This window comes from Hypomesus transpacificus, chromosome 3 (assembly GCF_021917145.1).
Source record: "Hypomesus transpacificus isolate Combined female chromosome 3, fHypTra1, whole genome shotgun sequence".
Classification (NCBI taxonomy): Eukaryota; Metazoa; Chordata; class Actinopteri; order Osmeriformes; family Osmeridae; genus Hypomesus; species Hypomesus transpacificus.
This window is the reverse complement of record NC_061062.1, coordinates 839,459-853,791: the sequence shown is the minus strand read 5'-3', so window position 1 is coordinate 853,791 and position 14,333 is coordinate 839,459. Positions and strand designations below refer to the sequence as shown.

General features: G+C 50.4%; 1 protein-coding gene across 3 annotated transcripts in view; it reads left to right on the top strand.

The window, feature by feature from the left end:
* The window catches only part of LOC124484609 (pleckstrin homology domain-containing family G member 3), a 31,854-nt gene that overhangs the window by 4,760 nt on the left and 12,761 nt on the right, over positions 1-14,333 (top strand). For all 3 annotated transcript variants that reach the window (XM_047045602.1, XM_047045606.1, XM_047045610.1), the window contains exons 2-4: positions 860-919; positions 10,841-11,331; positions 14,182-14,282. In XM_047045602.1, the coding sequence (XP_046901558.1) occupies positions 871-919; positions 10,841-11,331; positions 14,182-14,282 (641 nt within the window). In that variant the 5' untranslated portion in view covers positions 860-870. The remainder of the gene's footprint in view (positions 1-859; positions 920-10,840; positions 11,332-14,181; positions 14,283-14,333) is intronic.

Below are 14,333 nucleotides of genomic sequence, written 5' to 3'. Positions count from 1 at the left end.
CATTGACTGGCCTTAAAGTCCTCTAGTGCACCTGTTCTCTCACATGATAACGTTCTGTTATTCAACTTGCAATGACCTGTGCATGTAAAGCAACACAGAGGCCTCCAGAGCATAGTTTCTGTAATCTGTGTTTAAGTGAAGTGTGATAGGAAAGGCAGGGAGAGAGAAAGGGGACAACATGCAGCAAAGGATTTGAACCCAGGCCGCTGCGGTAAGGCCTCAGCTTACTTGCTACGTGCCCTTATCCAGCAAGCTACTGGGGCGCTCCTGAAGTCCTATTTTTAACCCACAAGCCCTTGAGGGTTCCCCAGTTGCAGGCGCCCTTCCCTGCTGAACCAGTGATCCTAATGTGCCGGGCAGCCACTGGGTTTGGCCTCCAGCGTTCTTGTGCATCTTAATTGACGAGCCTCCCATGGCAGTGTTCCTGGCCTGGCCTCAGCTAGCCTGTTAGCTTGGGGCCATGGCCAGAGATTGCAGTGGGAACAATGCCCATACGAATCCCTGGAGAGTTCTGGGCCCTTCTGACATGGCCAGGCCTGCTGTGTCTGTACGTTGGCTGTGGCTGGCACGAGCTACCACTGAACATACAGTAACTCTGCATCCCCCTTAATGGGAAGAATGTTTCACTTTTTCCATGCTGATAAAGTCCGGGCTGGATCGCCCGACTCCAGAGAAGGAGCTTGGTGGAATGTTGGAATGTGTAGGTCTGTCCGGCCAAGTCCAGAGTGCATAAACACGCATTAGGAAAGAGTGACTTGCAGCAGCAGATGAATGATGTGCTGTAAACAGGGACACTAACCTGGCAGCTATGGTTCACAGTGGTGGGGCTCTCACCCTGTTGTCTGTGTTGTCTCTGCAGATCCACAGGCCATGCCAGAGGGCTCCTCCTCCACCATCTCTCTGGCCCCCATGGGAGAAGGTACGTCATCACAAGTCAGGTCTTCAACAAATCCTCTTCTGTCTCTGTGTTTTTGCTAACAGGAGTGCAGAACAGTTGTGCAGTGATATGCTAGTGGAGTCTAATGTGTTTAGGTACAGTAGCCTATGTGGACAAGCAGTGGAACCTGCAGAGAGAATCCAGGCTGAAGCAGAAGGTTTCCCCACAGTCCAGGCTGGCAGCATAGGCTCTTTGTGACTGGCTGGAACAGGAGAATCCCCCGTCCTCGTGCAGCTGAAACATCTGAATGTGTGGATCCTAACATGAGGCTGGACTTCCTGTCTGGATCCTAACATGAGGCTGGACTTCCTGTCTGGTTGACCTGCATGGTGGGGGGGCGCTTGCTCAGAACACACATTATTTCACTGCTCATAATCCCTAGACAGACACTCAGCACCGCCATGACAGAGGGCCTCTTTGTGCCTGTATGTCTGTATTGTACCCCCCTCCCCCCCCCCCCCCCCCCCCCCTCCGCCCCTCTCCCCCTCCCCCTGCCCCTCTTCTCCACTGAACACATTTGGCTGTGCGCTTCCTCTCTGGATGCCAGTGTGTGAATGGTTCCCTTCTTCCTCCCTGGCCGTCCTCCCTGCTGCTGCAGCCCCAGAAGAGGGCCGCTGGCTGGGGGAGACAGAGGCATGCACTGCCCTCCTGGAAGATTTGTGTCTCATTTCCTCCAATGCTGTTCAGGGATGAGCTACAGGGTGCTGGATTCTGACACAGCCTACCCCGTATCAAAACCTGGTTTTCTGGCTTATTTGGACCATATGGAACATGGACATGATTCATTCATAGTGAGACTTGAATGTGTTTGCTTCACGAGGACTGCTGCACGGTGGAGGCAATGTGAAGCGTTTTGTTGCTATTGGATGATGTTGAGGTCCCGGGGCAGCTGGGAAGCCTGTGTCTGGGGTGGTGATTGGTCGAGGTGAACAGACAGCAGGAATGCGCTCGCTGAAAGGACTCCCTCGGGCCATGTCGGGGTGAGGTGCGTTCGTCTGGTGACGACCTCACTGAGACTTACAGGGGTCAAGGTTCACAAGGTGATCGTTCATCTGTAAGGAAAGCCTGAAGAGTAGCTTTAAACAGTGACGGTGTTCTCATGGAGCCTGGCGTGGCAGGAGGTGCTACTGTGTTCACCTCTACAAGGACAGCTCCTCTGGCTCCCGGACAGGATGGGATGGATTGATGTCGTTATTAACGACGTACCCACGAGTGGGATTTCGAGCAAAAAAATACTGTCGCTAGTCAGTCAAGACCTGCTAGAATCCCACTGCAGCTGGTCATGGATATCTCCACCCCCCCCCCCCCCCCCCCCCCAGACTACCATCCTCTCTTGTTTATTTCTGTGCTGGTCGGACCAGGCACCAGTAAACCTGACACTCACGGTCTCATCTACCCTGCAGCTCCACAGAGCAGAAACCTGCTTAGTACAGGGCGCTGGAATGTAGCTGTGTCTGCAGAACATAGAGCCTTTAAAGGGGTGGATGGAGGAGCGGAGGCCTCCACATTCACCCAGCTTATTCCACACCAGTGGGCCTGCCTGCTCGTCTCTGAGTGGGCTTAGGAACAGAGCTTTCCACCACCAAACGATTTCACTCTTTTTTTTGCTGGATTTGAGGCTTCTTCAGGTGTGGTGGAGACTGCTTGGTCATGTTTTGAAGTGCTGGCATCATTCAGGGATAATCCTCCCTCTCCGTGAATGTTTCTAGAAATCTTCACTTTATAAACTGTTTGAGGCCATCCACTGTTGAGGAATGTATACAGCTCTCCATTGACTGTTTTAACTGGCATTGTTCTGTTCTGCTTCCAGCTGGCTACAGAAACATTGATTTAAATGTGAATGATTTTATGACCTCTTTCAAAGGCATGTCTTCAATGGTGCTCTTCCAGTGAATTAGACACATGAGTTATAGACTTTCTGTGGCTTCGCTCTGGAAGATCTGGTGAAAGTGCTTCAGACAACAGTAAGTGCCCAGCTGAACCTGCAGCAGGAGGAGGTGTGGCTGGGGCTGCCCAGCTGAACCTGCAGCAGGAGGAGGTGTGGCTGGGGCTGCCCAGCTGAACCTGCAGCAGGAGGAGGTGTGGCTGGGGCTGCCCAGCTGAACCTGCAGCAGGAGGAGGTGTGGCTGGGGCTGCCCAGCTGAACCTGCAGCAGGAGGAGGTGTGGCTGGGGCTGCCCAGCTGAACCTGCAGCAGGAGGAGGTGTGGCTGGGGCTGCCCAGCTGAACCTGCAGCAGGAGGAGGTGTGGCTGGGGCTGCCCAGCTGAACCTGCAGCAGGAGGAGGTGTGGCTGGGGCTCGTCTGGTTTCCTGTGTTGTAAGGTGTCAACTTTTCTCCACTTCTCTATGTTTTGCTCGGTCTCGGGGGAAGTGTTCCCCTCCCCCCCCCAAACACTAACCCCACCCCCCCGTCCTCCCCCCGTCCCCCCCAACCCCCTCCCTCTCACCTTTTCACACTCCACACAGCTGTCCGGTGGGGCGTTAGCCTAGCATTAGCATTAGCATGATCCTCTGTGGACTCTGCAGGGAGGTGTTAATGGGCCCACTGCCTGTGTGGACATTTCAGGCTGGTGGTAAAGTTTACAATGGGCTCACACCTCTAGACTTCCATCAGGGCCAGATGGCGTGTGTTGTCCTGAGGAAATGGGAGTTTGAATGGACCCACAGCTTGTCTGAAGGGCTCTTCAAGATGGGGGTAGGCTGGGGTTAGAAAGGGGGTTCCTGAATGGCCGGATTTGGAGTTCTCCTGAGTGGATCAATACATGCCTGTGTGCTGAGGTCAACCGCATCGGAGGATCTGCTGCAAACATCATGGGAGAATACAGAGGAAGTTTATAGGATTAAATCAGAGGCTTTTAGAGTAGTTTAGTGTCTTTTTCATATGTGAGCTGCCATTGTTCTGCTTTCATTCTGTTACAATGAAGATTCAGAGATCCAATTAGTTTAAATTGGAAAGATTTAATCTCTTCTCAAGATGTTTGGTATAATTATAGATTAGAGGGCTTGAACGATAGAAGCGTACTTAAAATGTAATCCTATATTCTCAGGTCTGTGCTTAAATGGAGGAAAATTATGGCAGTGGGATTCTGTAATTGAAACTTCTTTGAAGAATGTTCTCATTAGAAATCTGAGACTGAATAATGAACAAATGGAGCTCTTCTGCAGTAGGTCACTCAGGAAACGGTCGACCACAAATAGTTTCACTTTTAGCAACATTCCACCCCCTACTCTAACTTCTCAAACAGAGCTGTGACCTTGACATGCTGGAACTCATGTTCTGGTTCTGAATGCTGTCGTTGTCATCATTCAAGTTAGTTTACCCAACCACAAGCTAATTATTAACACAGCTTCCAATGTCCTTGAGAGGTCGCAAAAATGTGTAAATAAAACCATTCCTTCCCATAAAAGGTAGACAGTCAGACAAACGTCTATTGCCAGCCAGTTCCATATCTCAGTAGAGGGTTAGCGTGTCCTGGTGTCTGATGGTGCTGTGTGAAGAAGATGTGGTCCTGGTCCTGGGAGGTCCCCTCCTGCCTGGTCCTCCTGCCCCCCTGAGGGACACCATTCAGCCTGCCCAGGTGGGGAGGAGTCCTGCCCGAAGGGCTGAGCACCAGACCACCCCCCATCTCCTCATCCTGTATGTGGGGCTCTGTGGTGCTGCGGGGGACCCCGCCAGGGCGGGGGAGGCCAGGGTCAGGGGAGAGGAGGAGGAGGGGGAGGGGGAGGCCAGGGGAGAGGAGGAGGAGGGGAGGGGGAGGCCAGGGGAGAGGAGGAGGAGGGGAGGGGGAGGCCAGGGGAGAGGAGGAGGAAGAGGGGAGGGGGAGGCCAGGGGAGAGGAGGAGGAAGAGGGGAGGGGGAGGCCAGGGTCAGGGGAGAGGAGGAGGAGGAGGAGGGGGAGGCCAGGGGAGAGGAGGAGGGGAGGGGGAGGCCAGGAGAGAGGAGGAGGAGGAGGGGAGGGGGAGGCCAGGGGAGAGGAGGAGGAGGGGAGGGGGAGGCCAGGGGAGAGGAGGAGGAGGGGCAGGGGAGGCCAGGGGAGAGGAGGAGGAGGAGGGGGAGGCCAGAGTCAGGGGAGAGGAGGAGGAGGAGGAGGAGGAGGGGGAGGCCAGGGGAGAGGAGGAGGAGGGGAGGGGGAGGCCAGGGTCAGGGGAGAGGAGGAGGAGGAGGAGGGGGAGGCCAGGGGAGAGGAGGAGGGGAGGGGGAGGCCAGGAGAGAGGAGGGGGAGGCCAGGGGAGAGGAGGAGGAGGAGGGGGAGGCCAGGAGAGAGGAGGAGGAGAGGAGGGGGAGGCCAGGGGAGAGGAGGAGGAGGAGGGGGAGGCCAGGGGAGAGGAGGATGAGGAGGAGAGGGGGAGGCCAGGGGAGAGGAGGATGAGGAGGAGAGGGGGAGGCCAGGGGAGAGGAGGAGGAGGAGGAGGGGGCGGGGCACAGAGGTACTGTCGCCCCACATTGAGACCCACATTGAGATGTTGAGCAAGTTGCTGTTGAGGCTTTATCTGAAAGAGAAACAGGGTGAGGCCAAGCCCTCAGCTTTGAATGGATGAGTTAACAGATTAATAGAAGCTCTGCAATCCAGTTAGAAGTCTCCCCCCCCTGCTGAATGGGAATAGCAGCGACACAAAAAGTACTAATCAGCCAATTAGAAGGAAGGATTTTCCAGCTTGTTGCCAGCTTTCTGGCTGGAGGAACTCTGTGAGGTTGTCGGTGTGTGAGCACACAGGAAGGAGAAGCATGCAGAGACGAGAGGGAGGTCCTGCTCTCTGGGATTGGTCCGTGGTCAGGTGAACAGTGCATTTATGGAGCAGTTGTAGATTCTTCCAAAAATGCTACTGTACTGTTTCTACACTGCATGTATAGGAAAACCAGTTAGTGTCTCAGAGCAAAACAACTATTAGATTAAAGGTTGAAGAAACACCAAAATATAGTAGTGTCTTTATTGAAATCACACGTTTTAACATGAGCCCAAGGTCTGCTTCATGTGTAAATACTGAGTACACTGCAGGCTCTGCCTGGCCTGATTTGGATCGCGACCAGATCACCATCATGCCCTCCCAATGATAGACTCTATTCTGGTTAATTTCCATCCAGGAAATGACACTTTTATGCAAATGGATATATATCAGTGGCATGCAAATGCCTACTAACCCAGGAAGTAGAGGAACAGCAGAATGTTACAGAGAAAGGCAGAAGGGACTGAGGGCTCTCTCTTCTGAAGCCAGACTCCAGAAGAGATGTTCCTCAGGTCTCCTAAGCAGACTACCTGAGGAAGCAGCTTGGGGAAGATGGATTTGCATGGCCTTCTCTGTCCTGGCCTCTGATTTGGTTACAGACAAAATCCTTAGAAACCACACACGCAGTATGGTCACAGACAGAACAAAAGGATTCTGACCAGACTCTGCACATGATCAAGCCTCCCTGTATCCACAGTGGTGGATCACATGGACTTACCACTGCTTGTGTGTGTGTTCGTATGTGTGTGTGTTTGTCTGTGAAAATCATCGGGGTGTGTCAAGCATAGAATTCCGGACAGCCCCTTTAATCTCCTTGTGCACACTCGTCACATCCCAGTTGGTTCCAGAGCTGAGGGAACCAGAGGGAAGGTGTGTGGAGGGGATGGATGTGTGAGGGCTCGCTTACATTGCTACAACATCTCTGGAATTTTCTCACCTTAGTCTTTCAGCTTCTGTGGAGATGAAGACTGTGACCCTTTGTTAAACAGGTATGTCGGGAATTTAAATGAAACCAGCTTATTATCTCTGTAACATTTATTTAGAGACATGTTTTAACCTTTGACTTGAGCTGTCGTCAAAGCCTTTAAATAGAGCTGTTAGTCTTTTCTGTTTGAGCCATGTTTGTGTTTGAGCATTATTATCATTCAGTCACAGACTATAATCTTTGAAGTAACGTTATCATTATCCAAGTTAGTACCTCACATGATATTTTCAGAATGTTCTGTATGCTAAAGACCTGCTGTGACCGGGGGTTATAGCAGTATTTCTGTTGGTCAGCAAACACAGCCAGAGGACTAAAACAAGCCTCCGTCCGGTACAGTGTTTGCATGTCTGCTGCTTCTAAGGCAGAGTTGGTTAGTTTGCATGAACTGACCCAACTCAGAACATGACACAGTTCACTGTGTGGCAACTCACCGGGTAACTGCATGTTGGGGCTTATGGTTTGTTGGTTAAAAATGATTAATATTCCTAACGGGAAGTGGTGAAATCCCGTTGTAATATTATCAAGGTAGGTGACAGCCTAGGTGCGGCCTTAAAACCAGTAATGTTGACTCACGAATGCAATGCTGTCATGTAAAAAACAATGACTGCTTTACGAGCGCCACACAAACGCTGGTTGGCATGTGGAGCCTGATGTGAGAGAACCTATTCACTGTTAGGAGGAACACACAGGTGTTGGAACAAGTCTGTCTCTGCCTCAGAGATTTCTGCTTTGGCACAGCACTGACATCAACAGTGAGGTCATCACTGTCAGGATAGTTGTCTGAGCTGTCATCATCTGATCAGACCAGGTTGAGAGTGAAACGTCTGTAGACCTCACGCATGTTCTAGACTGTCTGGTGACTCACCTTCCCTCTCTGCCTCACCTTAGCCTCACACTAAATAATTCTGTTCCTGAGTCTGTCTCTGCTAAAGATTACCCTGAAGGGACACATGAAAAAGACTCATTGTGAAATGTACATGTAGTTGTAGTTGTCTGTAAATGTTAGCCTCACTTTTACGGGCAGCAGACAGGAATTCTGAGAATTACAATTAAGGGGTTAGGGTGAATACGGCTGGAATTCCAACTATTTCCCCCCAGAACAACTTCATTAATAAACTCAACTTTAATCTGTTCAAACTCAAGCAGTTGTTCAGATGTAATCCCATGAGTGTCTACCTGAGACATGTCAAACTGAGTCAATAAGCACGCAGAGCTCTGAAACAGGGAAGTTCAACAAGCTGCAGAGATCTGAAACAGGGAGGTTCTGTTCACATGTTAACTGGGATCTGCTGGAGATGAAGTAAAGGGTAAATACTATACTATGTTGTACTTTATCTTTGCAGCCTTGACTTAGATAATGATTACAGCTTTCTACGTTAATGATCGTAACAATGTTACATTAACATTCAACAGGCCTGAAACAATGCAGCCTTTATATGTGAGTGTTTGAATAGATGATTGTCAACACTATACTTTTGGATTCAGGAATAACCATTTTATTGAACTATTGTACATACTGTAAAGCGTATTATTATCTTATACTCGTTAAACCAGCACTTTGTCACTGATGGAGCTATAATAAAATGCAAACACATGCAAAGTCACTTGCAAATATCTCCTTCTTAGTGTTTATAAAGTCACCTTCACACTGATCCCTTGTGTGAACATTCTGTTCCATGTTAAATATGGTCATGTACGTACATGACTCCAGAATCCGGCCTTCAGTCCCCTGAACATGTCTGTCTTCATGCAGAGGTCTGGGTGATGGTGACGATGCTCCCTCAAGTATACATCAGCTGTTTCCTTGTCGGTATCTCTCCGTCTCCTGTGATGTTTACGGCATGCTGGGCATTTCACACATCTCCTGCCTTAAAGACCGTCTTTAGAACTGCAGCTTTCAATCTGCAAGATCTCAGTTTATGCTTTGACATGTACAGAATGGAAACAATCTCACCGTAGGAACTTTGATTTATTTTTAGCTATTTGTTGGTTCTGCTTCAACTGGTTCTTCGAAATACTGGTGTCAGAGTACCATTATGGTTTGTGTGGAATGTGGATAACAGGTCCCAGAGCACCTGTGTACTGCGCCAGCCCGCTGCTGTGGTCCTGGTCTATGAAAGGATGTCCCTGGGGAACTGTGTATCTGAGGGAACAAGTTCATATTGATATCTAATGAGGCACCACCTCGACATCGCGGTCTGTGCTCATATGTCTCTGCCAAATCTTTAGGATTATTTATGTTTCACCAATATCTGGGTTTTGCTTTCAGAATAGATGATTCTGGTAGACTAGGAGGTACAGAGGTGTTTATTCCAGAGTGGGGGTGAACTGTACTGCTATGATCTAGTGGGCTGCGTGTAACAGCTTAGTAAGGAGGGCTGCTAGGCTGCAGTAAACACTGTGGAGCCATGACTAAGACCAGGAACCAGATCAAACTCCCGTCCACCATCTTTGGAAGTTGTAAACATCCGTCTGATGGACTGGTACCATGTACAGGATCAGCGGTGAACTCTTGGCACCGCTGGCCAGAGGGTGGATAACACACAAGGACTGATGCTGTTTGTGCTTGAACTTTGAACTGTATGATGCATGCACATTGGAATGTTTTCTCAGATGTAATACAAACATCTCATACGCTAGTTACTTGGTATCTTTTTACTTGGCGTTGAGGATGCAGAACTTTAAAGTCCCAGTGGTTCCCTTCCTCTATCCCAGACGCCCCAGCCTGGGCTGAGAGCTGAGCTGTTTGTTTGGACGGTCCTGACTCTCTTTCAGAACAGATCCTCCTCCTCTTCCTTTCTGGCTGACTGGGCACTGACGTCAGGGAGGGAGGGAGAGGAAGGGAGGGAGAGGGAGAGGAAAGGAGGGAGAGGAAGGGAGAGAGGGAGAGGGGGGGGTGGAGAGATGGAGAGGAAGGGAGAGAGGGAGAGGAAAGGAGGGAGAGGAAGGGAGAGTAAGAGGGAGATAGAGGAAGGGAGAGAGGGAGGGTAGATGGAGAGGAAGGGAGAGAGGGAGACAGAGGGGGGAGATGGAAAGATGGATATAGGCTGTCTTGGCCTGCAGTTCTGTACTCCAAACTCAAATGGAACGAAGAAAATGAAGGGAGGGACTTCAGTCTGACAGCAGATGTGAAATTCAGAGTGCTCTGGTGAGTGTAACCACCCTGTACTACAATCCTGCCCTGTTGTATCCAGCACAGCTTCAGAGGATGTTCCTGCTGTGGCTGGTCTCACCACTCTCCCTGCTGACCTGCCCAGGGCGTGGGAGCGGCTGAAGCTTCTGTGCTGAGCTCCTCTGATTCAGACACACTCTGGAGCATGGCTTTGGGCCTCATCTATTCCCTGTGTGCTATTCCACTGCCCTTCATTCGTACAGATCCTTCCAGTAGAGCTGGAAGCAGTCAGTGAATCAAAGTATCTGTCAGGAACTCTTGTTCTTTGCCTCAATTTTTGTTTGTTGGTTTGAAACGCAATGACGGCAATCTCTGTGATATGTGCATTGTTTCTGATGTGTGAAGTGTTTCTGATGTGGGAAGTGTTTATTTTCTGCCCTGCAAGTAAAGACTGTGGCTGTTAACGGTTCCAGTAGCACAGCTACCACATTGAACATGTATCCCCTTTCTCTGGATTTGAAACCAAGCTCAATACAAAGATGTATAAACAGAACTCAGGTCCCCTTCCCTAAACTTCTACCAGCCAGTTTCCCCTCCTCTGTTTTTCCAAGGTCTGCTCTGCACTGGTGAGAGGAGCTGGAGGAAATGGCTGGGTTTTCCAGAGAATGTAGAGTGCGGTAATGAGGCCATGTCAGTAAAAATTTGAGAAAGGCCACTTTACAGGAAAGCACTCCTGGGCTAGCAGGCGTAGCTCTGTGTCGAACCCTCCAAACGGAACACAGGATTCAGAGCAGTGAAGCTGTATCAAGATATATCAACACTTATCTGCACATACAGTATGATGTGTTGTTCAAATATTAGTGAGTTAGACTTTGGGGTGCAGGAAGTTCTTAAGAGTCCAGCATCTCTGCCCAGACCCCTTTGTGTGTAAAATAACAAACTTTCCCCTTTCCTTCTCTCTCTCTTCCTCCACCTCTGCCCCATTTCCCGCCCATCCCCCCCTCTCTCTCTCTCTCTCTCTCTCTCTCTCTGTCTCTGTCTCTGTCTCTGTCTCTGTCTCTGTCTCTGTCTTTCCTCCACCAGAATCACCTCAGCCATGCCCGCCCCTCCCTCTCAGGGACCATGAGCAGGAGTCGAGGGCCTTCTCAGGGTCCTACAGCCGGCTGTGTTCGGAGCTGTCAGAGGGCCAGGCCGAGCGTCCAGTGAGCCTGGTGTCCACACTGTCGTCCTGCTCATCCAGGGACAGCCACGGCCTGTACGACAGCACCGGCCCCCTGCTGTCCTCCTCTCTCCTGCCCCCGGCCAGCCAGGACGTCAATCTGGAGCTGAGCCCACCAGAGGGGGCCAGGGAGCCTACCAGCCCCAGGGCAGAGTGGCAGGACCGCTGTCCAACCAGGACCCAGACAAACAACAAGGTGGCCAATAGGAAGGCCGCCGCACCCCAGACTCCGCCCTCACCCTCAGTCAAGGAAACCATGGCACCCAACACCAAGCTCACCTACGTGGACCGCGTCGTCATGGAGATCATCGAGACCGAGCGCACGTATGTCCGGGACCTGCGCAGCATCGTGGAGGTGAGTTCACGGTAACGGCGTCACGGTAACGGCGTTACGGTAACGGCGTCACGGTAACGGCGTCACGGTAACGGCGTCACGGTAACGGCAGCTCATTAATAAACCAGACTGACCTTCTCTTTCACTGTACTACTTTATTAAGGCAAGTCTCTCAACACTGGCCAAGTCCTCCACCAACAACCAGCCTTTTGACTCGGTGTTCTAATGAGCTGTTTCACTTGGACACGTTTGTCGTGGTGACTTCATGCCTGTGGGGGACTGTGTGTTCACTGTAGCTGGCCGCTAATGAGAGGTGAAGGAACGGACCTATAAGACTCTTTCATGGGTCTGTGTCTTCCAGACAACTGTTTGTGGCCACTAATGTGTCTGGTACATAAAATGTGGACCAGAGCTGATTGCTTTACCAGGATCGTCTTTGATTTCCTGTTTGCTGACAGACTTGGCTAAAAGTTTTTATTTATATTTTTTTACTTTCTCCCTGACTGCTGGTCTCTGGCCTTTGAGAGATGTCCTTGGTTGTATAATACCTTATGTGATGCTTGTCTTATTCTACATAGTCCATGTCAGGGGTCTCCATCCCTGTTCCTGGAGAGCTGCCTGCAGGATTGGAGAACCCTGGCCTACATGTCATCTCTGTATGTTTTGGATATTTGCTGTGCCAGGCTTTCCTCACCTGTACTGGACATCTGCAGACCTGCACACAAAGTACCACATTCACAACATCAGCCTGTCTATTTATTGGCTTCTAAATTCTATAAGGTCTAGAAGAACTTTAGCATCTTCTACTTCTGAAAGAGGACAGGACTGATCCCCCCACTGTGCTGCCCGATGCCTCGGCAGGAAGCGGTGTGTGAGACACACAAGCAGGGTCAGGGGCTGTGCCCTAGCTAGCTCCTCTCCTCACCCAGTCTCTCCATGACTGTTCTAGTGTCTGGGACGAGCTGAAGGAAAGCGCTGGCCTCACTCGCAGCCCTGACTGAATCTCCCACACTCCCTCTGGCCTTCCAACTCTTCATCGGCCTGGCCTGGCCTGGCCTGGCCTGGCCTGGCTCAGGCCCTAGCCCTGGCTCTGGTCCTGGTCTGCACCCTGAACGAGCATGCCCAGTCCCTGGGCTTCAGCACAGCCAACACTAACACTTCCAGCACTGACTGGAATGATATTTTTCCATAAAGAGAAGAAAAATTCACCCCCGGGTTTCAGAAGGTTTTTTGGAAGACAGTTACACATCTGTTATTCTCACAGTTTCAGACTGGCATCACTCCTCGTTAGGTTCAAGATCATGACATACTTTCACAGGGAAGTGAGATTTGACTGGTACCCGTTGATATTGACCTCTAGCCAACCGATATTTACAGATGTCTGATATTTACACACGCTCACACGCCTTGTAGCTGTTGGTGTCGGTGCCTCACCCCCTTCCCTGCCCTGTCCTCACTCTATGGTCTACTACATATTGTGATACTCTGTGAATACCCTGACCCAGATTCTCTGTGTTGATTTTCGGCAAAACAGCTGTTCCCAAACAGCAAGTGTCCAAACCCCAAGTGTGAGTGTGGGGAAATGAGGACTGTTCGAAGCGTTGACGCCAGCAGGGCAGAACACGATGCTGCTAACAGCATCTTTTAACTAGCGGCTCTGTAAATGCCTCTCACAGCAGGCTTGTTAAACAGTCCCCTATCATTGAGGTTTTTACCACCCACAACCTGGAGCCTGTGACTCTGACCAGATGTGTTTCTGTGAATGTGTGTTTCTGTGAAAGTACAGTAGGTGTGTGTTTCTGTGAGTGTGTCTCAGCTGAGCCATGCTGATGGCTCCATTGAGGGCTGGGATAGCAGTGCACTGTGATACTCTACTGAAGCAGTCAGCACTGCTGTCATTGCTCAGGAATGCTCCCACCAGTATAGGCTTTAGTTTGGTGTGTTATGTGAAGTGATGACTCTATGACTAGGTTTGCACTGCTAGCTGGGGGAGGGGGTGTAGGAGGGTGTGTGTGTGTAGGAGGGTGTGTGTGTGTAGGAGGGTGTGTGTGTGTGGGAGGGTGTGTGGGAAAGGGGGGGAGTACTCACAGTTTAAAGCTAATCTAGGTTTGCATGTAGATTACGTGTCTAGCTAGGCAGACAAATTATGTCTGTGTTGTTCCAGTCCATATTTGTTTTTGTGTTTTAAGATAAGAGTACTTTGGTCAAAGGAGTGAAGTATGCCAAATGAGGCTGGTGGATTTAATTCCAGTCCTCATGGTCCGTGGTCCGCCTGCCCCAGGTAGCCCCCAGGGGGGGTCCGCGTGCCCCAGGGAGATGGGTCAGAGGATGGGAACAGTGTGTGATCTGATGGACCAGCTGAACTGAACCGCTGCCAGGTCAGCCTGCCCTGCTGTAGCAGGGATACACTCTCTCCAGACTGCTGGATCGGACATGACTGGGTGGGCTGGAGTTGGAGAGATATTTGAAGCTATGACCTGAAGTTTAGTCTGGAGTTCTAACGAGCAGCTCATCGACATGTATGGTCCTTTTACCATGAGAGATTGGAAACAAGAAGCAATACATTGAAATGATGTTACACTGAACAGAGTATAACCACACTCTGGAAGCAGAGGTGTCTCAGTCTGGTTAAGAGTGCCCCCTGCCTGATAAGAAGGGAAAGTGCACCTGAGACAGACAACCTAACAGAAAGCAGGTTCACTTTCACAATACATTTGACAAATAAAAATGTTATCAATTTAGAAGATGCCTTTATCCAAAGCAACGTACAAATTGTGCACAAGGTGTTTTGGTGGCAAGAGATGAGGCACAGCCTGTATTTACTAGGTATACTGAGTGTATGGTGTGTAATTAAAGTTGTTGTTTTCTCAGGACTACCTCGCTCACATCATCGATGTTGGCACTCTGCCCATCCGACCAGAGCAGGTGTGCGCCCTGTTTGGAAACATCCAGGATATCTATGAGTTTAACAGGTGAGCCTTCGCTTTACACATCCTTTAACACGTCGTTTAACACTGTGCTCT